At 34.2% G+C, this 25,505-nt stretch overlaps 2 protein-coding genes across 2 annotated transcripts in view; both read right to left on the minus strand.

Moving 5' to 3' along the window:
- Positions 1-490: 490 nt before the first annotated feature.
- LOC128863206 (protein YIPF6) lies at positions 491-1,855 on the minus strand. The gene is made up of 6 exons (XM_054102234.1): positions 1,646-1,855; positions 1,443-1,574; positions 1,306-1,384; positions 1,066-1,231; positions 843-1,000; positions 491-773 (listed from the first exon to the last, which is right to left on the minus strand). Exons 1-6 carry the CDS (start codon positions 1,661-1,663, stop codon positions 661-663), a joined length of 666 nt encoding a protein of 221 aa, XP_053958209.1. The 5' UTR covers positions 1,664-1,855; the 3' UTR covers positions 491-660.
- A 1,934-nt stretch (positions 1,856-3,789) lies between these two features.
- LOC128863034 (uncharacterized) overlaps positions 3,790-25,505 on the minus strand; it is a 30,901-nt gene continuing 9,185 nt past the window's right edge. Inside the window, exon 4 of the mRNA XM_054101929.1 lies at positions 3,790-4,322. Coding sequence (XP_053957904.1) covers positions 4,072-4,322 — 251 coding nt within the window. The 3' untranslated portion in view covers positions 3,790-4,071. The remainder of the gene's footprint in view (positions 4,323-25,505) is intronic.

Consider the following 25,505-nt stretch of genomic DNA (forward strand, 5'->3'; position numbering starts at 1 on the left):
CTTTAGCATTTGCGAACATCTAAGGCACTTGGATAAACATCGCATATGTTTATGGTAGCAACTGTTGCATTATTACCCTTTGAAACTCCAAAAGCATGCAATGGCGGATATGAATCTCTTCTCGTATTTAGCTAACGATAATATAAAGCTTAAGGTTTCACAACCAAACAAGTCAGTAGAACTTTGAAATGTCTCTGGCACGACTTTCAACAACGCAATGAACTCGACAACGGTGAATAAGCATTGGCATGTGCAGAAGCGACATTACTAAGCTGTTGGGGTAAAGTTTTTAATACAAGTTTTAAGGTGTTGGGTTTATATAAAAAAAAAAAACTAAAACAGTTATTTAAACAAATTTAATAGATTTCGGCTTACGCACTGTCTTCCGAAAACACATTAAAAATAGATTTGCCATTTCTTCAAACCTTTCTTTCAGTATGCACACTTTTGTTGACAATATGACAAAGAATGCTTGTGTTTAAAATTTAAGTACGTTTGTATTGAATTGTTGTTTCTTTATTTTTATTATTATCTTATGCGCTTATAGAATATCATATTACAATGTAAATCATATTGGTTCTAATCGCCTGGAATAAATTTAAAATTGATAAGCGTAAACTAAGCAACATACACACATATACTTATAAAGGTACTATTTACTTAGTTATGCGATATAACGAGCCAGGAGACAATAAAAAAGAAGAGAAATATTGGATATACGGCAAGTGGTTTACGATTTGGTGGTTGGCTGTCACCAAGGAATATAAAAGATGCTACAAATAAGAAAAAAATGTATATAAACTTTTTCAAAAATGTTAAGCACTTCTACCATATATATTTACCATATGTGGCCCAAACAAAGCCCAATGAAGTAGTTAAAAGACGCAAGAAGAATGCCAATCTGGTCTGAGTGGCAATCAAAATAACTCGACACACTAACAATGCTATCGCCACGGGCGTCAGACAATACCCAAGCACACACACAGATTGGAAAAAAGAGCTAGAACGATGCAGATATTAAGTAAAAATTTGCTTGTTTAATAAAAATAATATTTCGAAACTCACATATTACCGCCAAGTAGCTTAGAATTGAGCGTTACTATAGCTGCACCTATCCACACGATAACAAATACTTGCGCGAATTCGGGACCGCCATCATACATGCTGTCTGCGGAACCTTGCAGTATAGTAGCCATGAATGTGCAAAGCACTAGTGGACCCCAGAGATCCCCTATAAAAAGACCACAAAAACAGGCACAACTTACTTGGATATTTGAGTATGAAATAATGAATTACATTACTTACAATCGCGCAACAAACTGGATTTCTCTTTTGGATAGAGCACATGATAGAACTTTACGCCAACAGCGCGCACATCGCGTAGCTGAAAAGATATTCAGTTGCAATAACTCGTGTTAGTTGTTTTTATGATAAGAACTTACGAATGTCTCTTTGATGGGCTCATCTAGAGTATTGAAATCAGGTGCTCCAAGTTGTGTGGTATTTTTACGTGCACCTGGTATGGACATATCACCCTCCAATTGGGAAGATGCCGAAATGTTGTCCTCAAACATCTAAGTACGTGTAACCAATATGACAGATTAGTGTTTGTTTTGCTGGTAAGTGGTTATACGTGGTTACTTACATCCAATGTTGTGTCCATTTTAGTTGTGATTTATTCCCGTTGATTTTTGCTATTCTACAAATGCTTTTACTATTCGTTAATTATATTTGAATCAGTGCATTTGGGAATTATTACTAGTTTTTTTCTACACCACGGCAAATTCTTTTTATTTACAACGAATTAATAATAGATAATGCAGAAACGTCAGCAACAATGATTGAACAGCTGATCGTCCACACGATGGCAGCGATGTCAGAATTGGGCATGTAAACAAATAGTGAGAAGTGGGTTAGCCAGTACCCAAACCAAATGAGTGCACCCTGTGCTTGGAAAATCTAAGAACTTGGAAAATGGAAAAATTAAGTTTAAAGTTAAGTAAGCAAATAAATAAATGCAGCTAGTACCTTAAAAAGCGAGCAATAAAAAATTCAGAACTAAAAGTTTAGAGACATAAGTATTTGACACATCTAACTTCAAGTATCCAGTATTCTAAATGGATTTTAGAGAACTCGGCCGGTAATTCTATATTTTATTTATTTATTTATTAAGCCAATGAAAATAATAGATTCTTATAGGCTAAGTGGACATATTTTAAGGTTAAAAGATTAAAAAAAGGAAGTACAATTAAACTATTCAAAAATTTCAATAATTGGTCTTTTGAAAATGAAAAATATATCTCAACAAATTTAGAGATCTTATTAATTAGAAACTTCGAGAGTTCTGAAAAAAAACTTATTATATTCTCTTATTATTCTTATTATTATTATTTGTTTATTAAATTATAAATAAATTTATAAATTAATATTTTTATAGCGCTAGCTACCAGGACTATATTTTATTTGACTCATTTTTATTTTATTTTATCTTATTCTTTCATTTAATTTTATTTACTTATTACAAGTACCAAGAGGTACATTTAGGTTAAATAAAGCCGAGAAAGAAAAAATGTATGGTCAGCCAGCCTAATATTACGACAAACTCAGCACATCTCGGACAAGACTGATTGCATCGTCCCGACGGTATCATTCAATAGGAATTTTCCACTCTTATTCTATCTCAGAAGGAATGGAATAAGGGTATCTCACTAAAAAACTTCGGCACTATAGTTTAAACAGACGGCTCTAAAATGAATTATGTTGTTAGAGCAGGTATATTTATGCTACATATTCCTATCTACTTAGCATTGGAAAATCTGTACGGCTTCTAATGTCTGCATTGTTCCAGGCGGAAGTACTGGCAATTGGAGAAGTTTGCAGGTTACTAATCGTAGATTTCTCTTTTATGGGTTAGTTAGAGTGGTGATTCATCCAGAATCCAACTATGGGTAATATCGATCTTCTTTCTGTTAGCCAAGCTGCAATCCAGGCACTGGGTTCCGCAACAGCAACCTCTAAACTGGTGGAACAAAGCAGGAATAACCTTACTACTTAGAGCCATAACGTCGCAACATTGAAGGTAATGAAAAAACAGATGAACAGACAAGTTCCCCCGCCATGAAAAACGTTCTTGCAGAATCGGTATTCACATCACTGGGTGCAATCAAGAAAACAGTTTCCTCAAAATACCTCCGAATCGCGGATTGTAGATGAAGAGAACAGACGACATGCAAAATTATCAGAACGTTATGACCCTTCTAAAACCCCAAATAAACGTCAACATTGATAAACATGAAACTATGACACGCCTAGAGACTCACGGCCGTCATAACTGGCTTTTGGTCTATCGCGGAACGAGCAGCCAAAATGGGAATCTTTCACAACATACACCATTACAGTTGTAAACAAGCAGAGAAAGAGGAAACGGTTTCCATTTCCTCTGAAATTGCCCTGTCCTATGGAAAGAGAAAATGTCAACCCTGTGTAAAACACTGTTCGAAAGTCTCGAACAACTGTTTGGCTGAGACGTCAACAACCTAAGAAGGTTCTTAAACCGCCAAGACTGGATATAGTCAGGCTGTAAAGTGGGTAGCGAGGATGTGGCAACAAAATGCTGCGGAAGCGCTAGTTGTCGTCTGGATGAATCACCACTTCAACCAACCAATCAATACTTACTCTCATTAGAAAATAAAAATATTCTAAATATTCTACGAAAACACACATTTTTTTAGTTTTATTTCGTTCTTTAAATTTTTATTAAAACATACTTTCTTTGGATTCCTTAAAAAACATTCAAAGTTATTTAAAAGTCTGCATGTAAATACAATTAATGCACAAAGAAATAATTTACAATCAAACCAAATAGTTTTGATCACTTCAAATTTTGTTTTATTTTTATTTTAATTTTTTATTTTTATTTTTTGTTTTTTTTTTTTTTTGCTATACACAAGTATAAAAATGTGTTGTTGTTGTTGTTGCGGTTACAGAAAAACGTCTAAATAAAGTCATTTCCGTTTTCTTAATATTTTCTTTTTTTTTGTTTTTGGAATTTTTATGTCTAGTAAGCACTTTTTACTTCTTCTTGACTTCATAAACCGATTGGATGGCTTTCAGTAGCCAGCCAATTTCTTCAACGGTTTTGATTTGATAATTGGCATAAGTCTTCAGTGTTGGCAGCTCCGAGACGCGGAAAGTTTTGCCCAAACCGTGGAGTACTTTCATGGCATCCTCGTCTGTGGTGTCATCACCGGCATAAATAATCTTCAGCTTCTTGGACCATTCGGCATCGAAGTGTTTCTCCAAAATCATTTTGGCACCCTCACCTGCGAAGGTAAAATAAAAAGGGAAAGGAATTTTATTAAAAATGCGTATGTATATGTATGTGTATATAAGAATGCTCATTATTTGATTGAAATAATGTGTCACAAGTGCTTCTTAAGAGTTTTCAGCTAAACAAATTTTTAAATTTGTAATTTTACCTGTGCTAGGCACCTAAACTAATTGCTCTGCATTAAGGAATAAATAAAGGGTATTTCAAAAGATGCGCCTGGATGTTGTTTTAAAATATAATAAAAAAAAATTAAAAATTTAGATACTCTCAGATTTCACTATTTTTATTCACTATTTTATTACATGTCCACCATGCGCACCTCTACAGGTAAAATCCACTAAACCGTAAATTCATGAATCCCTAATTGTTCAGCACGTCAAGATATCAACGTTGAAGGTTTTTCAGCAACACTTTGCTCTACAGCAGCAATATTTTCAACGGAACGTCCAGTTTTCGATCTGTCAGTTCTCTTTGTATCCTCGACGGAACCAATTTCTTAACATTTTTCACCAACCTTTGAATTGTCGGATCATTCGGATGATTATTTCCACGAAAAAAATCACAAATTAGTTAATAAGTAAGCAAACCCTCTAAAGTTTCACTTTGTCCTTTTCTTTGTTGTATAAATCTGTATCTCTGGCACTGCGATAAAATCTTGGTGTACCCCAACAAGGAACTCAATTGTATTCTGGTATAAAATATTGGTCGCCGTAGCCGAATGGGTTAGTGCGTGACTACCATTCGGAATTCACAGAGAGATCGTAGGTTCGAGTCTCGGTGAAACACCAAAACTAAGAAAAACATTTTTCTAATAGCGGACGCCCCTCGGCAGGCGGGGCGGTTTGCTATTACCTCCGAGTGTATTTCTGCCATGAAAAAGCTCCTCATAAAAATATCTGCCGTTCGGAGTCGGCTTGAAACTCTAGGTATCTCCATTTGTGGAATAACATCAAGACGCACACCACAAATAGGAGGAGGAGCTCGGCCAAACACCCAAGAAGGGTATATGCGCCAATTATATAATTATATATATATATATATATATTATATATATATTTAATTTAAGTATTTCGGAGCAAATAAGCGAGCTAAATAGACCAAACCAGGACTGATGCTCCCAATGAGGTTATGCAGACACCTTTCGGATTTTCTTAAACTCTTAACTGTGATTGATATTAAAGTCAGTCCCATTCGCGCTATTTGTCTTGAAAAGGATGGAAATGAAATATTTTTTTTGGGCTCTAACAGCCAAGTTTCACCATATTTTTTATCATTCATATTTTTTATGCACCTCTATCACTAAAGCAGCCGTAATGGTATTCAAAAATAAGCGCAAAAGAATTTTTGAAGAAAAATTATTAAATAAAGCAATCATAAATAAACCTCTTTATTTAAATGATATTTGTTTTTTCTTTTGTGTTGACAATTGTATTTATAATTAACTATAAAATACAATAAATATATTTAAATGATAAATTTTACTTCGAAGTTTTCTAATCGAAATAGTGGCTTCAAAAAATTCAAAAATCTAGGTTTTCCCTTCACAAAACACTCGACAACCTCCAAGATAGCAGAATGCCGCGCATCTCTTAACGAGATGGCTGAGTCATTTTACCTAAAGGTAACATGGGTGCCTGGCCCTTGTGACATTAAGAGGAATTGCAGCGAAAATCGGTACCAAATTAACTGATGAGTGCATAGACAATGATTAGGTATACCCTTGCAAACATGTAAACTACGTATCCTCAAAGAAATTGTAAGAGTAGCGAATGAAATATGGCGTAATGAAGCTACTTGTAAAATCGCCCGACAGCTGTGGCCGACTCTCAATGCTAAACGAACGGAACTTCTACTAAGAAGAGATAAACACAGTCTTAACAGACTGGCACGCCCAGAGAATGGGTGTGCAAACACATGACTTCTGCAGAAGTTGTCTAGACGAGGAAGAGGAAGAGGCGATCCCGCTCCTTCTGAGTCACTGCCCTGTTCTATCCAGGCGTAGAGTCGCCATTTTGGGTAGGCAAACCTCTAATGAATTGGAATATCTCGGCTCTGTCGGAATTAAGAATCTTACAAAATTTTTGAAAAGTACACATTGGCTTTGGAGGGGATAAGGGATAGTTCCCCACGCGGCATCACAATGGGCCATGAGCCTGAGTGTGCCCCACAGTGGACAACCGCGTCAACCTAACCTAACCAAACCTAGCTTTTCAAGCAAATCCGTAAAGGTCATAAATATTTCTATGAAATTTTGTGTTTATAAAAGTTCCCATATATGTTTTTCTTTTATACAAAAATTGTAATTAAATTTTATTCTTAACTTACACTGCGAAAATTACAAAAAAGAGTAATAATACTTCCAACGGGTTTGGCTTGAAATCCCCAAATTCAAAATCCCCAAACATGAAATCCCAAACTTTTTAGCTGAACAGTATTTTTTAATAACTATGCGTGTTAAAAAATTTCTATTTCTGTTTGTTTTAGATTATTAAGTGAAAAAATAAACGAAGGAATTTAAAAAAAATTATTTATTTGTTGAAAAAAAATGTTCATATGAAAAATAAGATTATAATTTTGTATTTATAACCATAAATAAATCAATATGTGTGAGAAAAAAGTGTGCAATATAATTTTTTGACAAATTTTTAAATAAATGTTTGCGTACTTTAGGCAAACGAATTTTTCTGGCAGTTTTTTTTTTTTGGTTTAATAAATAAATAAAAATACCTTTCAGCTAAAAAAGTTTGAAGCTAACAATTTTGTACATACATAATTGAGAATTCTTTTTTTTGGGGTTATTATTTTTATAATAGGACTATGAATAAGTTCGTGCGTTTTTTTTTCGAAATTTGAAACTTTATTGACGTAAAATGGTTACAAATTTAATATTCAAAATATTGTCCATCGCTTACTACTACTTTTTCCCATCTTTCTGGCAATTCACGGATTCCCTTAGTGAAAAATTCGGTCGGTTTTGCCGCAATCCACGAATCGATCCATTTTTTGACTTCATCGTAATTACGGAAGTGCTGGTCAGCCAGGCCATGTTGCATCGATCGGAAGAGATAGTAATCGGATGGCGCAAGGTCTGGACTATACGGCGGGTGGGGTAGGACATCCCATTTGAGCGTTTCTAAGTATGTTTTGACCACTTGTGCAACATGTGGCCGAGCATTGTCATGTTGCAAAATAACTTTGTCGTGTCTATCGGCGTATTGCGGCCGTTTTTCTCGCAGTGCTCGGCTCAAACGCATCAATTGTCGTCGGTAGACATCCCCCGTAATCGTTTCATTCGGTTTCAGTAGCTCATAATACACAACACCCAGCTGGTCCCACCAGATACACAGCATAACCTTCAGGCCATGAATATTCTGCGCCGACGTCGATGTTGAAGCATGGCCAGGGTATCCATACGTTGCCCGACGTTTTGGATTGTCGTAATGGACCCACTTTTCATCGCCAGTCACAATTCGATGCAAAAAACCCTTTCTTTTGTGCCGTTGAAGCAGTTGTTCGCATGCCATAAAACGGCGTTCAACGTCTCTTGGCTTCAATTCATACGGCACCCAATGGCCTACCTTTCGGATCATTCCCATGGCTTTTAAACGTTTGGAAATGGTTGATTGATCAACTCCCAAAGTTTTTGCAACCTCTTCTTGCGTTTGAGCCGGATCTTGATCGAGCAATTCCTCCAATTCGGTATCCATGAACTTTGGCGGCGCACCCTCGCGTTCTTCGTCTTCCAAGCCAAAATCACCACTTTTAAAGCGTGCAAACCACTTCTGGCACGTTCGCTCAGATAGAGCATGCTCACCATAAACTTCCACCAAGATACGATGACTTTCGGCTGCTTTTTTCTTCATATTAAAATAATGAAGAAGAATTCCCCGCAAAAACACATTATTTGGCACGAAATTCGACATTTTCAAGTGTGGTAAAAATATTGTTGTTTACGCTTCAAATAAAAAACTTATACTGACGTTTGTGCCTTACGACAGTAGCTCTCCAATGAATGTTTGGAAATGTGGATCGATGGAATAATAATCAAGTTACGCCATCTGTTGTAAAACCGCACGAACTTATAAATAGACCTATTATAATTTAAGGGGTTATTATATACAGTTATAATTTTCAAAAAATCGATTTAGTTTTTATTTTATTTTCTTAATGTACATATATTAAAGAATGCACCCAGAAAATTTAATATCGTTTCGGTGAATATTTTCGAAGTTACACGCAAATTTGAAAAGGCGTTTCAGGGAGTTTTTACCCTATGTAAAGTGCTTTTCAAACTTTAAACGCGTTTTTCTCAAAACCGTGTTTTCGAAGTCGGTGGAAACGATTTCTCAAAAACGTCTTAACCGATCGTCTTAAAATGTTCACACAACTTTCTTAGACATATTCTCCAGGTATTGATCGAAGAAGTAAGAATTCTGATGATTTTTCCTATTTTTTTTAGGCAATTTTTCGCGAAAATTTTTGTAGAAAACCCGATTTTTTTTCTTATAGCCGCCATTTTATCAAAAATTAAAGTGTTGACTATTCCTTCGATTAATACCTAGCTTTATCTATCCACAAAAATAATATAATTGGTTTTTCGATTTCAGATAATCCAAAGGGGAGATATTTTGTCCACCACCGAAAGCATGGAGGAAGATCTGCAGGAGCCGTGCACTTCAATATTTTCACTAACTTTATGTGCTATAATTAACTTTGTGTCATAAAATCGTTCTTTGTAAAAAGCTCTCAAAAAATCGTGATATTTCACCCTTACAAGTGTATATAACCCCTTAAGAAGTATTTATAAAGGAAGAAACAAATTCAGTTGATATTTCATAGGAAACACATTCCCTATAATTTTATTGAAATGGATTGAAAACTAAAGCCAAGAAGTATTAGATCTTAGTAATTTTGTGTTTAACACTAAGAAATCGTCAAATATAAACAGTTTAAATGCACTGAAACCTCTCTTCGGCTGACTCTCACCGTCAATTAACTTTTATTCTCGCAAGAGAGGTGTTTGCTCAAGAGAGGACAATTTGTTCCGATACTTTCCTGTTAAAGGAAATAATGTCCGCCCAAGGCAAGTGGCTCTCTATTAGAAGAGAGATGCCCGTGAGGGGAGGTTACACTGTACATATACACATGTATCTATCTAATATGGACATATGCATGTATTTAATATGTAAATGTACATATATCAATAAAATTACTGCAATAAGGCGCAATAATTTATTTTTATTTTTCCTTTTTTTCACAAACAAAAATTTCATTACTTTTGTTAGTATGTACATACAGAGATATATGGATATATGTGTAAATTTAAAAGAAATATTACACCAATAAAATGTTAATAACCAATGCTTTAAAAATATTTTCATTTATAACTTTAATGCCTGATAATACGAGTAATATATCAACGCTTCTACTTGTGTCCATAATTTGGTATGGGGCGAAAAATTTTGTTCTACTCTTTTTGCACCAATGAGAAAATTACGACGATTGTAATAAAAAATTATTACCAAAAAGGCAGCAGGCTCACTCACACCCACTCACATTTCATTCTCATACACGAAGATTTTGTGATGCAAGAATGCATATTTTTATAATGGAAATTAAATGCGCGAATGAGGTGGAAATTCTTTTTAAACTATGGTATGTGTTTGTAAGAAAGTTGAATTAGATATGTCATGAAGTGATATTTATAAATTGATGTATATTTCATGTATGTAAATACATATGTACATGCATACAATAAATACCTACATAAGTTTCATAATATGTGATATTCGAGAAGAAGTTTAATGAACGAAAGCTCTTTTTAAAATTTAATAATATAAAGGCTGACCAGATAGTAATGATAATTTTTCCAATTGATATGCTTCAGCAACGGTCAAAGTTGCCAATGACATCTAGTTGCCAAAATTTTCAGTAAGGTTTACATTTAATCATGCATCGTTCCACGCTTTTCGAATGTGTGGATATTACTACTAAAAGATATTATCGAAATTGCGGCTCAGTTGTATATGTATGTATATACTCGTAAGTAAATAAGCAACGTGAAATTCATCATGAGATCCGTCGTCGTCATGGCTTCAGTGGGTGAGTTGAGCCTTCTTGTTTTGCTGTTGGATTTGGACCTACATCCCTATAAGATTGTGCTGATGGACGAATAGAAGCCGAACGTTCATAGACAATGCCATGAGTTTGTTAATAGGGTGGTGGAAAAGTTGACTAAAGATGCGGATTTTTGCTAACAAATTATTTTCTCGGACGAGGCTAATTTTTGGCTTAGCCGCTATGTTAAGAAGCAAAATTGGCGTTATGGAAGCGAACAGAATCTGCAAGTGATTAACCAAGCATCAATACATTCACAGTGATTGATTTTTTGGTGCGGTTTATAGCATGGCAGCATCAGACACTACTCAATTATTTTTTAATCTAACAAGTCAACCACTTTGGACAAGGCACTTTTGCCGGAATAACGCTACGCATTTGAACCAGTTAAAATTGGGTCGATCGCTTGAAACACTACCAGCAATGCCGAAATTATGTGAAATTCCATACATAATGGCGTGAATATAGCGAAAAAAAAGTCAGAATCGAGTTCATATACATATATATATTTTTTTTTTTTTTTTTGTTATTTAATTTCCAAATCGGGTCACCCCATAAAGGTACTGATTTTGATAATCAAGTCCATATACATACATATACTATGTATATTTTTTTTTTTTTGCAATTCTAATTTTCTTATATTTTTCTTATCTGGTCACCCTATAAAGTTCTTGTTTTTACAGGTAGGAGTATCTGGCTGTGAAATGTCTCCTATTTATTAACGAGAAGGAAAATGATACTCATACGGAAATCAGTGGCATACCAGGCAAATATGAAAATATATAAGTCTGTCGGTTTTTTTCTTAGTTTCTTGACAAATCGCACTTGTTACGTTAAAGCGTAACAACTCAAAATTTCCAAATTTTAGTTTTTTGCAAGAAAACAATGTACAGTGGTCATCTCTACCCACTGTAAAAATCGTTCAGTGGTTTGTTTAGTCTTTCGATAAAAAAACCGTTATGACTCTCTCTTTGTTTTCAGAATGACTTCTTTTGTCTCAACTAAAGAGTTACATTTTTAGTTGTCTCCACGTGTTTGAACAAATTTGTGTCACATAAAGTGTAACATTTTGAATTGTGCCTGTTTACAACCAACCGGTTTGTTTAAGTTACGTGTTATTTTCTCAGTTAAACAGAGACAACTCAAAATAACACCACTAAGTGTATTAAGAAATTTCAGGAAAAGAGTAACAACTCAAAAATTTGTTATTTTAGCGCAACTACTAAACAAATAAGAATGAAACAACCGTTATATTGTTTTTAATGATATTTTCCTACATTACATATTTTTTTCCTTGTAATATATTATTAATATTTACGGAAACAGTTTTTCGTCTCTACTGAAAATGTTCAGATTTTGAGTTGTTACGATTTAACGTAACAAGTGCGAAATGATAAGTCTGCAGAAGTTTGAAGTATTGAGGCCGCAAGCCGGACGTACTACTTATTATTTTACGCTCTTCTTTTTTACTTTTTGTTTCTGAGAGATTAAATTCTATATAAATAACGACCTTCACTGTTACCTTGGCAACGATAAGACTAGGAGTTATAAGGAAGTACATATGTATGTATGTATATGGAGAGTGCCAGAGTTATACTTCAACCATTTCATCTACCTTCCCCTATTTACATACATATATGTATGTAGGTATTGTGATATCAATCGCTCCCATTTGGAGAGTTTGAAGAGAATTTCTATGCTTTTGACTGGCCCTGGTGAAAATTGCAGAGAACGTAAATGCATAAATCAATGTTCTCTGAAAATTGTATATTATCACCTAATTGGCTTACTATAACGTGTTTGTTCATGCACAAGATTTGCCGTGGGATATATTTTTATGTTAATAAAACTGCTGAGCCAATAAAGGAATTTTTTGTGAACAAAATAAAAATGAAATATGCGAACAAATAGGTTTTTTAAGTGTGAGTAATTAGAGCTTTTAGCCCATTTTTCGTTTTTTTTTTTTAACACAATTTTTCCATGTTTTTATTAGAAACGGTACTACAGACATATATACATATGTATGTATCTCTTAACTTATAATTATCTTCATAAATTTGCCTCTTAATTACCATCTAAGATCATAATATACTCAAATAAATGGAACTACATACACATACATACATACATATAAAGAAGAACACATCAAAAATACCGCTTTTTCAGATATTCATCTTTTCTTTGCTTATCCAAAAATTCTCTAATTTCTCATTTTTTAAAAAAAACCGCTAGAAAGAAAATTCATACTCAGTATTTGTGCATATGTTTTCTAGATCATTTATCTCAACAACTTTAACACAAACAAAAAATAAAGAATAAATATTAAAAAAAAAACCGAAATTTTCAAGCGAACAAAATAAAAAATAAATAATAATAGTCATCGACTGAAATAAAGCAAAAGTACGCAAATAAAACGAATAGAGAAATATTCAAGAAAATTGGAAAAATATACCAAAAAACTTGCGCCTAACTGTATACGATTACCCACCCATACATATCTATGTATATACATATGTATGTATGTATGTGTAAGCACATTTGATGCGGCTCCATGCACCAGTCCAACATTAAAAGCACACCCGCGCTATCCGTGTTAGTGGACGCATACATTTACATCAATTACGAATACAAGCACAACTGATGGAATGGGAATTGTAGACGCATAGTAGAAACATTTTATTTTTAGCGAAAATTTTTAAACTGTAAAGAAGAAACAAAATCAACAAGTTTGTTGGCGCGTCAGCTGGGGCTTGTGCGGTATTGTACTACATACACACATACACATACACTTGGCAAGTGTGCACATAAATATCTTTGCGTATTAGAAAATAAAATGAAATGGAGGCTTTATAGAAAATGAAATTTTTCGAAAATTCATTTTTATTTCAAACGAAAATTTTCAGCTGCAGATGCCGATGCCTTAGTAAGCTCCTGTATTATGTCTGCATTGGTCCTAAGCAAGAGATGCATTTACACGTAAATAGGATTACGCGAGGGAAAGGTGACGTTTATTGACTAATGCGGCAGCCGCAAGTCAAAGCGCAGACAACAAAATGACAGAGGAAAGTGCTTCTTAAGCAAATATATTTATACGCATGTATGTATGCGAGAGTGTGCTTATGTTAACGATAGCCAATAAAATTCTGAGTTAATTTCAAAAGCATTACATTGATATAAATGGTTGATGGTAAACATTAGAAATGGCATGACTCAACAAAACGAAGGCTGTTTGTGTTGTCAAAGTGGAAATGACTCGGGTAGATTAACGGCTGGGCTTCCACAAGGTGTCACATAATGTGTAATATTCAGGCATACATATGTACGTACATATAAACAGCAATTTATTATAGAGAGCAGTGAGCGTGCATATGTGCACATATACAATATACGTATAAGTATGTATGAGTGTAAATCCATGTAGCTGGGAAGCTTCTTTTTTTATGTAAGAATAATAAACACTTCATTGGGTTTTAGCTGCTGAATAAAATTTCTCAAACTCATACCCACGCACACATACATACATCCATATTAAGAAATCTCAATTTATAATGAGTAATTAATTTTTATGAGGAATAAAAATAATGCAGCTCATAATAAGAAAAGAAAAAAAGAATAAAAAAAGAAGTATGTATAATAAAATAAAACTAAATTTAAAAAACAAAAAAAATAAAAAAAATTTAGAAATTTTAAAATGTAATAAAATAAAATCCAATAGAATAAAATAACTTAAGTTAAATTAAAATAAAGCCAATTTAAATTAAAACTAAAAAGAAATAAACTAAACTAAAACGAATTTAACTAAATAATAAATTAAATTAACTTAAATTCAATTAACTAAAATTAAATTCAAATTAAAAATAAAGACGCACCATAGCTCGTAAAGTTCCTCTGTTGGAACAAGCAAATTTAGAGAAGAGGAAAATTTAGGTTCAAGAGCACAAGTGAGGGTTGGACCAGAGAGTACAAAAAATGGTATAGCATACTTCGAAGCAAAGATAAATTCACTTGGAAATAATTCTGAGAAAATGTCAAGCGTCCTAAAGGACAAGAGTTCCCACCGCAGTTTACAAAACAAAATAAAAAAACTTCTCTTGGCATGCAGTTCTTACAGTACCTATTCTCCTCATAACCAATGAAATGGACAAATTTATTTACAAGCGCATACTTCAAGCAGTGCTGCTTTAATTTGCTAAGGAGAATATGTCATTTCGGAGTCTGGTTTTGCAAGATAATGGCCCAAAACAACCCTCAATGTAAATGGTTTTTACAAAATAATATTAAAATTATGGGTTGGGGAAGCCAGCCACCTGACTTAAACCGCATTGAAAACCTTTGTGGATATTCAAAGAAGCGAATTGGAAAGGAAACAAAGAACTATGGTATTCCACTCCCACAGACACCTGCCGTAGGATTATCAATTCTATGCCAAACCAAATTCAAAAAGTCATTGACGCTCGTGATGGACACAGTGATTATTGATTAAACTTCGATAATTTAAACTGCATTTTTAATAAAATCATAGAAATAATGAAATAGATATTTGAACTATTTCTATTTCGTACCTATTTTGGTGACCATAAGAATATTTTCTTCTTGTTCCATTGTTACTAGTTTAAGTGTTAAGGGGTTATATACAGTTAGAATTTTCAAATTTAATGTATAATATATATATATATACATATATTTAAGAATATCGACACAGAAAATTAAATATCATTCCGGTGAAAAGGCGTTTCAGAGTGCTTGTAAGTACAAAATTCAAACTTTAAACGCATTTTTCTCAAAATGGGGTTTTCAAAGTTCGTGACCAACATTACTCGAAAAAGTCTAAACCGATTAGTCTCAAATTTTAATACGAGCTTCTTAAATATATTTTTTAGTAATTAATCGAAAATTTTTTCTCACCGATAAATATTTTTTTTATAAACAAGTTAAGGCTGAAATTTTGGCCAAAAATCGTTTTTTTTATGTGATTTTGTCAAAAAAATGTATTTTGCTTATTCCTTCAATCAATTACTAGATTTTACATTTCTTTAACAAAATCTGTTTGGTTTTTTAATTTCAGAGGATCCAGGTCAGAGATATAATAGTCACCGCAAATCGTCGTTTTTGAGAGGAGCTTCTAGAGATCAGCTGTATAGCTCCTTTCCAAATAAATATTTTTACTAATACTAAGCCTTAAAGTACAGTTAAAAGACGTGTACACATTTACAAAAGTTTTCTCAGAAAAAAATTCTGGAAAATTCGCTTTTTTTCGGTTTTCTAACTGTCTATAATCCCTTAAAATATCCCTGAATTATTATTTATATTTGTACAAAGCTTAAAAAATTCCGTAAATTTTTCTAAAATTTCACACTTTTTACACAAAATTTGTATGACAATTCTGGGTATGCAATTAGGTGGCCCCCTCAATTTTTGTATATAATTGTGCCAGTTGTTGTGCTATAGGTTTTCTTCCACACCCGCATAATGAATGTTCCATATTTTTTTTATTTGTCAAAATAATTTTTTGATTTTTTAATTACCAAGAATTAACCTAATTTTAGAGAGAATTTTAATTCCATGAGCTATAAAATTGCATATTGGAAATTTATTGTAAAAAAAATCTTTAGTAGAAATTTTAAAATATTGATGAAAATGTGTAAAATTTTTTTAAATGATATTAAAATTAAATATTTTAATATTTTAAATTATTAATTATTTTACTTATTTTAATTATAGCTACATGATTTATTTTTTTTTTTTTGTAGCATAAACCAAAATATGTACGAATAAAAAAAATTAAGTAAGAAAAAAATTTCATAAAATTTCTAACTTTCCAATATGTCGCGCTGCTTGTGCACACAGGTGCCCTCGTATGTATGTATTGCTGGGGGCACCCAGCCGCGTTTCATCAATAAGCAATCAGCTCAATTAGGATTTGCTTATTTTTGCTGTTAAATATGTAGATCACTCAAAACACAAACTGAATATTATTGAATGGTGACATTTTCCTAATTCGTTTGCTTTCGTACGCAAAAATGTTGCTTAATGTGTTTGCTTGTTTAATAATTCGTGCAAATTTGCTACATCTGATGTCCCCAATATATCAGCTTAGCATGCGGCATGTCTGCCATCTGCCTGAACATTACACTCTCGCGTACATATGTTCATATGTATGTATGTACTTATACTGTATGTATGTAAGTAGTAGAAGTGCAAACTTTTAGTTGCTGATCCTATGCATTAGCATTTCCCGTTCGGCTGACTGAGTTTTCAAAATTGGCATAGATGCATCAAAATAAATATTTAGTGCACAACCATAATTGAAATATTTATTTTCCTTCACAACGATAAACAAATGTAAGTATGAGAAATAATATGAAAAAAATTAAACAAATTGCTGAAGCGATAAATGCAAGCCATCATCTTGTCTAAATGTGAAGTGAAATGCATTAGCCTTTCAATGATGGCTTATTTATTTTTCTTAAAATATTATATATTGTTTTAATGACTACATGTAACCATTATTAAATACATACATATGTACTAATGGCGGTCGCCCCTCGACGGGCAATGGCAAACCTCAGTGTGTATTTCTACCACGAAAAAGCTCTTAATAAAAAGGCATTTGCCGTTCGGAGTCTTCTTAAAACTGTAGGTCCCTCCATTTGTGGATCAACATCTAGACGCTCGCCACAAATAGGAAACACCTAACAGAAGTGTATGCGCCAATTATTTATTTATTTTTTACCCATGTACGTATAAGGTGGCGCCAAGTTAATCATCTAATTTTGGTTTTAAGTAACTTTATTACCAAAGAAAAAAATTGACTTTGCCCGGTGGAAATCTTTATTCTGAGCTTTACTCGCTCCATTGCTTATCTGTTTGTATACTGCAGCTGAGGCATAGAAGTTAGAGTATTTAAAAAGCTTTAAGAGCGTTGCAAAGGGTAGAGATTATAATACAAAAAACACGATAAAGTTACAAAGTTATTGAGTTTTTCTATGCGTCCCTATTTTTTTTTATAAATTCTATAAAAACACTTAAAAAAAGCCTCAAAAACCATATTTTAAGAGTGTTTGGGAAGAATTTCTTCAAATATATAGCAGAACTTAAGAAATTTTCTGTTAAATAAACTTAAAGCCCAGTTATTACTATTATTATTATTAGGCTACTGCGCACTGCGACCAAAAGAGATCTATTGTGCAAAGCCTGCTGACGCACCCTACGTTTTAACGTTTTTTTTTTAATATTAGTTCATTCTGGGGTTTATTGTTCCATAATTTATACGGAGGCACGGCATATCACCAGGGTGTGAAGCTGCTTTCTGCATAGTGCAGGACATTTACAAAGGAAGTGCTCTGGATTTTCAGTGGCCATTTCACAGTATCGCCAGATGATGGTCTCAGAGAGGCCATTTTGTTTAAGTGGTATCTCAGGCTACAGTGGCCTGTAAAGAAATTAGTTAGAAGTTTTAAGTCTGAAAGTAGCTTATCATAAATTCCTCTGTCCAGCGCTAAGAATTGTTTTGCTTGCCGCTGACCGATAGAATAACGCCAGTGTTTTACGAATTTCTACTCTTTCCACCTCTTGAGAAGTTTTTTGAAGTGATCCTTTGTAAGTCCACAGAAAGGCTCAAGACCAATTAGGCCCAATAGGCCCTGTTAGGTTAGGTTAGGTTTGGCAGCCGCATCGCACATAGACAGCGATGCCACTTAGACCACGAAATGGGTCCATTGTGAGCCGCGGGGCTGGGCTACATTTCCCTTTCCATATTGAACTATCCTGAGCTTTTCACGAAGCGTAAAAGGTTGTTGATACCTAAAGTGTATAGATTATCTATATTCATTAAGAAGTAGGATCTTAAATATCGGTTCCTGCTTCTGGCTAGAGCCGGGCATGTGCAAAAAAGGTGTTGAATTGTTTCCAACTCCTCCTCATTCCTGCAGCTACGACAGAAATCATGCATGTAAACATCTAATCTCTTTGTATGACTTCCTATGAGACAATGTCCTGTGAGGGCCAATACTAAGGCCCTAATTTGAAGTCTACTCAATTTTATAATATTCTTGGACAGACGTAGATTTAGCCTTGGCCATGTTTATCTAGCAATTTCCAAAGGTATTGACACTAATCCATCTTTGATTTACAGAACTGATTAGTGCGTCCTTAATAAGACGCTTACAAGTAGCGAGAGGTACCCCCATACAATTACCTTCTTCTGCAAGTTGGTCAGCCCTACAGTTCTCTGGTATATCTCTGTGACCTCGAACCCAGCATAAGATGATACGATATTGTTTGGCCATCTCATTAAGAGATTGGCGACAATGTAAGACACTCCTTGATGTTATTTGGAATACATCCAGGGCCCGTAGGGCAGCTTGGCTGTCTGATAGAATGCAGATATCTGTCGATGATATTCGGTTTATCTCTAATCATTTTAAGGCTTCATAAATAGCGTTTATTTCCGCTTGAGAAACACTACAGTGATCCGGTAGTTTAAAGGATTCACTGATGGAAAGCTTTTCGTAATATAACCCTAATTCTACACCGGTGTCGGTTTCAGATCCGTCCGTGTAGATCTAAACGGGTGTGTTGGGTGATGGATCTTCTTCAAGCCATAATAGGCCCAGTTAGTCTGCAGTAAATTTTCATAACTGAACATAACTTTCCGTGAGAAATTGTTAAAGATTATTAAGTATATTACTTCAACTTTTTTGCTGATTTTTATTTTTTTCCTTTCCTATTTTCTTTCTCAGCTGTTTGATGGCTCACCACCTCTTTCACGACATCAAAAAATTTGTTTGAAAAATTGCTTTTCGCACATTTTTTAGCGGGATGTGAAGATGAGCTTCTGGCATGTCGAATTCGCTCGGCGCTCACAACGTCTTTAACCCCCTACAGCTTCTAATATATCATTCGCTATTTAAAATCTGATATTTTTTTTTTGTTTTTTGTTCTGTTTTCCATCTGCACACTTGCCGCAGCGAACGCTAATGATAAATAACGATTAACGGTTCTCTGCTTGCCGTCTTAGCATTTCATTTTCAAAATGTCACCAAGCAAATCAGTTCATTGAATTCGCCAAATTAAGTTGTCAAACGGAGAGATGACAGTTTATTTAAGACATCTACCTACCTATTTTAAGATTTCTGACAAAACACATTTTTTAACAGCAGACATTTTCGAGCACAGCTTTCGTAATACAATATATGGAATGTGTAGATGTGACTTGGGGACGTAACTTAACGAAATAAAGTCTAAACATTCTTAAATTTCTTGTGCTAATTTGTCTAATGGAGTATACCGCTTTTGATATGACAGGTTGCCAAAGAAACACTGAGTTAAACTCATTTACGAAAGTATTAAACTAAGCCTAAACGTTGATACATATGCCTATAGCCACTTGTAAACTACTTATAGAAAGAAAAACCATCAGCAAGGTAAATAAATATAAGTTGGCAAAACCTCACAGCATGCGAACTAAGCAGACAGACATGACCGAAATGGGGCAGCGGTCTATCAACAATCTTATTAAGATTTTACAGCGATGCTATAAGAAGAATGATAGGGGTATTAACTGGCTATTGTTTAATAGGCAGCCACGCTAAAAGGTAAGGACTGTCGTAAGCTGTCGGAGCTGTCTTAACACAGAAGAAGAGGAAACGGTCAGACATCTTTTATGTGAGTGTGAAAATTAGCTACAAGGAGGCATTTGGCGCGAAATGCTTTCAGACTGCTGAAGAACTGAATAAAATATCCAGAAAAAGTTGCAAATTCTCTACTTGCTGAGTCCAGAAAATAGTTGAGAAAAGACGCCTTTCCGAAACTTATTTAGGACTCTTTATGAGTTCATCAATTTGATTGGAAAATACTCCTCTCAGAATCATACTTAGTGATGCGTATAAGATACGAAAGATACGAAGAAATGACGCCTTTTTGAAATTTATTTAATACTCATTACAAATGCTACTATATTACCAGTTTACTTAGCAGAAAAATCGATCTTTTCTGAGAGCCTTTCAATCACTTCTGTACTGATTATTAGGGTGAAAGCTCGAAAAATCAGTGCATACATTTTCTTTTATGTCCCGCATAGTTTGCTAGGGAAGTACATATCTTCGTAAGTTTACAGCACATAGATATCACATATTTGCATATGATTTGCCAAGTATTTATATCATAATAATTTTCAAATATTCCGATTGCTTTATTAATGAGCGCACGCCTTTCTTTTAAGTTGACGGAATGACGGCATCATCAGGTTTTACTTATATAAAATTCTCATAAACGAGAATCACCTACATACTGCGTATACTTAAAACTTAAAAGCACACATACGCATGCACAAATACATAGGTACATAAATATTCGATTTTACTTTGTCGTCATCCGCATCGTTGCGCTGTGCATAATTCAAATTCAGACGGCACCAATGATTTTTTGGAAGTAGACTAAAATCTCATGGCGGTGCACAATAGTGAATGTGGATATTTTTAAAATTGTGGAAATTTCGTTTCGTTCGCTTGCAGTGAGAAGAAAACTCAAAAATTCCCAGCCGCATGGAGATTTTTAATGACAATGACGAATAAAATTTGAATTCTTTCCATAGGTTTTACAGCTTCTCATATCAATCAAAGCAAGTGTGTGTGTATTTCAAGGAATTTAAGAATAAATAAAAAAATTGAAATTAAATTATATTTATTGTATTATATATCAATAATTTGTTTTTTTTTTTGGAAAAGTTTAATTTTTTAATAATAATAATTTAATCTTTTAATAATAATTTTTTTACAAAAAAAATTATGTACTGCATTCCTTCTGACTTTTTTTTTTACTAATGTGTATTCGTATAATAAATTTTTATTTCTTGTTTACCACTTTTCATACTGGTTTTTTTTAGGAAAATGTCTTTTTATATTCTTCTCACGTAAAAATTAGGCATTTCATTTCATCTTTATTTCTTGCTGAAAAATTTGTATTTATTTTTTGATTTTTTCAAATTTTAATGATTTCCTTAGGAAATAATATTTTACTTATTTTAATTTATTTTTTCAATATTACTTTTTATAATGAGCACGTTCTAATTTTTTTATTTATTATTAACCGCGTTTTTATTTATTATTTATGGCTTTGCTTTAAATTTATTTATTTAAATTTTCTTTACTTTTTCAACTTTTAATGTATTTCTCGTATTTTTTATTTATTTCCTTTGTTCAAGAATAATGCTTTTTATTTATTTTTATTTTTTATTAATTTTATTAGTTATTATTATTATTTTTTTTTATTTTTAATTTGCATATACTTTTTTTACTCATAATGAAAGCATTTTATAAAATTTTCAATTTCCTTCAAATCAATTTTCTTTACTTTCTCAACTTTTGATGTTTTTCTCATATTTCTTATTTATCACTTATTTCCTTTGTTCACGAATAAATCTTTTTATTTATTTTTATTTTTTATTTATATACTTTTTTACTTCGAAACAAAGCATTTAATTATTTTTTTTAGTTTATGTTGAAAAATTTAATATATTTTTTCATTTATTGGTTAAACTTTTGATGTTTTTTTTTATTATAATGTTTTGTTGTTCTTATTTTTTTCTTATTTTAAGGGCATAGAGCAGTTTTTCCTTTGATGCTTTTTATGGTGTTTTTTTATTTAATCAAGCAGACAGGGCAAATTGTACGATCTATAGTTTTTTATTCAGGTTTTTTTTTATTTATACAATTTTTGATGTTTTTTTTAAGAATTATTTCCTTTTTAGTTATTTTTTCTTTCCTTCTTTTAAGCGCCAAGCGCAAGTTTTCTCGTTTAAAATTTTTTTTATTCAGAAATTTGTTTTACTTACTCAAGTTTTAATGTTTTTCTCAGTTTTTTTTATTTTATAAAGAATAAAGTGCAAATTTTCCTGTTAGTATTTTTTTTGCGAGATATTTTTTTATATATTATATAAATTTTTTTTTTATTTATTAAATATTTTATTAAACTTTTTTTGTTGCTTTTTGAAACGCAAAGAGTACATTTTCATGTTAATAATATTTTTTCCAAAAATTTGATTTACGTCGTCGACTTTTGGTTTTTTTCAGATTTTTTTCCTCAAATTTTTTGGAAAAACATTTTTTTTATATATTTAATTGTTGATGTTTATTAAATTATTAAATAAATTAAATAATTTAAGTTTTAAATTTTGATATTTATTATTAAAAAATCTTTTTTTTTATTTATTTTCTCTTTTTTTTTAAGCGCACACCGCAATATTCTTGATTATAGGTTTTTTGTGCCAAAATTTTAATTATTTATCAAATGTGTAATATTTTTTTTTAAAGAAATGTTTTTTATTTATTTTTAATTTTTTTTTAAAGCGCAAAGAATAATTTTTCCTGCTTATATTTTTTTCTGTGTCTTATGTTCGCACACTGTTAGAAACATCCAAACTAGCGCAACTTTGTAAAGAGTTCCAGCGTTACCAACTCTTAGTACTCGGTCTCCGTGAGATCAGATGGGCCGACTCTGGTGAAATCACAACAGCGACGGGGCAGAAGCTTATCTTCTCTGGCAACTCACCCGACAAGCGGAGAGAAAATGGGGTCGGATTCCTTCTTTCCAAATCTGCCTCCGCGGCTCTCATAGAATGGAAAGCGCACTCCGATAAAATTATCTCACTGAGACTGCATACGAGAGTGAGGAAATTGACAATCATTCAGTGCTATGCACCAACGAACCTGGCGGACACGGAGTCTAAAGAGGCTTTTTACAGCCGCCTCACGAGTGTAATCAGTATGGTTAAAAAAGGAGACATCACCATCCTGATGGGTGACCTAAACGCACAAATTGGCCAATGCAATCTGGGCCGCGAAGAGATAATGGGTCGACATGGGTTAGGTGTACTCTCAGAGAATGGTGAACTATTCACTGAGTTATGCGCAAGTAATAACCTTGTTATTGGCGGCACATTATTCAATCACAAACGCATTCACCACTGCCCCAACTACACCACACGAAAATGAGTGGCAGCGAACCAAGCAAGTTTTTCTGAACTCAGCAGAGACCCATTTAGGCTTTAAGGCAATCAAGCGCAAGTGCTGGATATCAGACAGAACCTGGAACCTAATTAACGATCGCAGAGACATCAAAAACCAACTAAACTGTGCTAAAACAAGGCTATCTAAGACAGTCCTGCAGCAGCGATACAGCGACATGGACAAACAGGTTAAGAAAAGTGCAAGAACGGACAAAAGGATCTGGAACGACAACATAGCCAACAACGCGCAGTCCGCGGCGGAGACGCATCGCACCCGTGATCTTTTCCTCGCCATACGCAATTTAACCAACAAGTCACAGAAGTCCAGTAAGCCGCTTAAGGATGAGCATGGCGAAATGACGACGTCCAAAACTAAACAAGTACGCATTTGGGAAAAATACTACGAGAAGCTCCTTGCGCCAACACCATCCGTAGCAATACAGCCATGTGAATGTCCATGTCACTTGGTAAGACGCGATATCCCCACCACCTCGCCTGATGAGATCGAAGTTATGAACTCAATTAAAGCCCTAAAGGCCAATAAAGCGCCAGGACCAGACAACATCAATCCTGAACTACTTAAGGCTGACCCTCAGGTGAGCGCTCGAAGGCTACTCCCTCTACTGCAAAACATTTGGATGTCCGGGAAGATCCCGAATGACATTAAGGAGGGTGCCATCACGCTCATACCGAAAAAGGGCAACTTATCCGATTGCAAGAATTGGAGAGGCATAACACTATTAAGCATGGTCAATAAAGTAATAGCGCATATAATTAATAAAAGGCTTTCCGACGCACTGCAAAGTGGCCTACGGAATGAACAAGCGGGATTCCGACCACGCTGTTCTTGCGTCGATCAAATCAACACCCTGAGAGTGATTGTCGAGCAATCGGTCGAGTGGCGTTCGCCACTTTATCTCTGCTTCATCGACTTTGAAAAAGCTTTTGATACTCTTAACCACGAGGCAATCTGGGGAGCACTTTACTGCAAAGGAGTACCTGAAAAAATCATTTCACTTGTCAAAGAACTGTACAGTGAAGCAAGCTGCCGTGTGAGACATGAAGGCATCCTGAGCAACGCTATTCGAGTTCGAACAGGAGTAAGACAGGGATGCGTGCTATCTCCGCTCTTATTTAATCTGGTACTGGACTTAGTGATGCGACAAGCCTCAGCGGCGAACAGAGGCATATCCTGGGGCCTAAGCGGCAACCTTGAGGACTTAGACTACGCTGACGATATTTGCCTGCTATCACACAAACACTCACATATGCAAGCAAAAATAGAGGCGGTGAGCGAATTCGCAGCGAGGGCTGGACTGAAAATAAACATTGCGAAGACAAAGATAATGCGCATCAACACCACCGATTCACATATCTTTCAGATACGCGGCACTAACATCGAAGCTGTAGATGAATTCTGCTACCTAGGCAGTGTAATAAATAAAAACGGCGGTTCAGCGGCTGACATACGTAACCGGATATCGAAAGCTCGCGTAGTGTTTGGCATGCTTGATAAAGTTTGGAGAGCAACGCATATAACGAGGCGCACGAAACTGAGAATCTTCGAGTCCAATGTGAAATCTGTCCTCTTGTATGCGTGCGAAACGTGGAACGCGTCGACACGCGACATACAAGCAATGCAAGTATTCATCAACCGCAGCCTTCGCAAGATCACGCACATTTTTTGGCCTAACGTCATATCAAACTCCGATCTGTGGACTATAACGAAACAGATACCAGTCTATCTCGAAATTCGACGCCGCAAATGGAAATGGATCGGTCACACACTTCGAAAGCCATATGGTGATATCACTAGAGCAGCCCTGGATTGGAACCCCCAAGGCAGCCGCAGACCTGGCAGACCATCTAACACGTGGAGGTGACTAGTAGAAACAGAAGTGCAACAAGCAGGCCGTTCCTGGCGGCAAATAAAATTCCTAGCTTCTAATAGATTTAACTTTAACTTGTTTATTGAGGCCCTTTGTTCCACCTAGGAACCACGGGAATATATATATATAAATTTTTTTCTAAGCTTTACTCAAGCTTTTGTTA

This window comes from Anastrepha ludens, chromosome 5 (assembly GCF_028408465.1).
Source record: "Anastrepha ludens isolate Willacy chromosome 5, idAnaLude1.1, whole genome shotgun sequence".
Classification (NCBI taxonomy): Eukaryota; Metazoa; Arthropoda; class Insecta; order Diptera; family Tephritidae; genus Anastrepha; species Anastrepha ludens.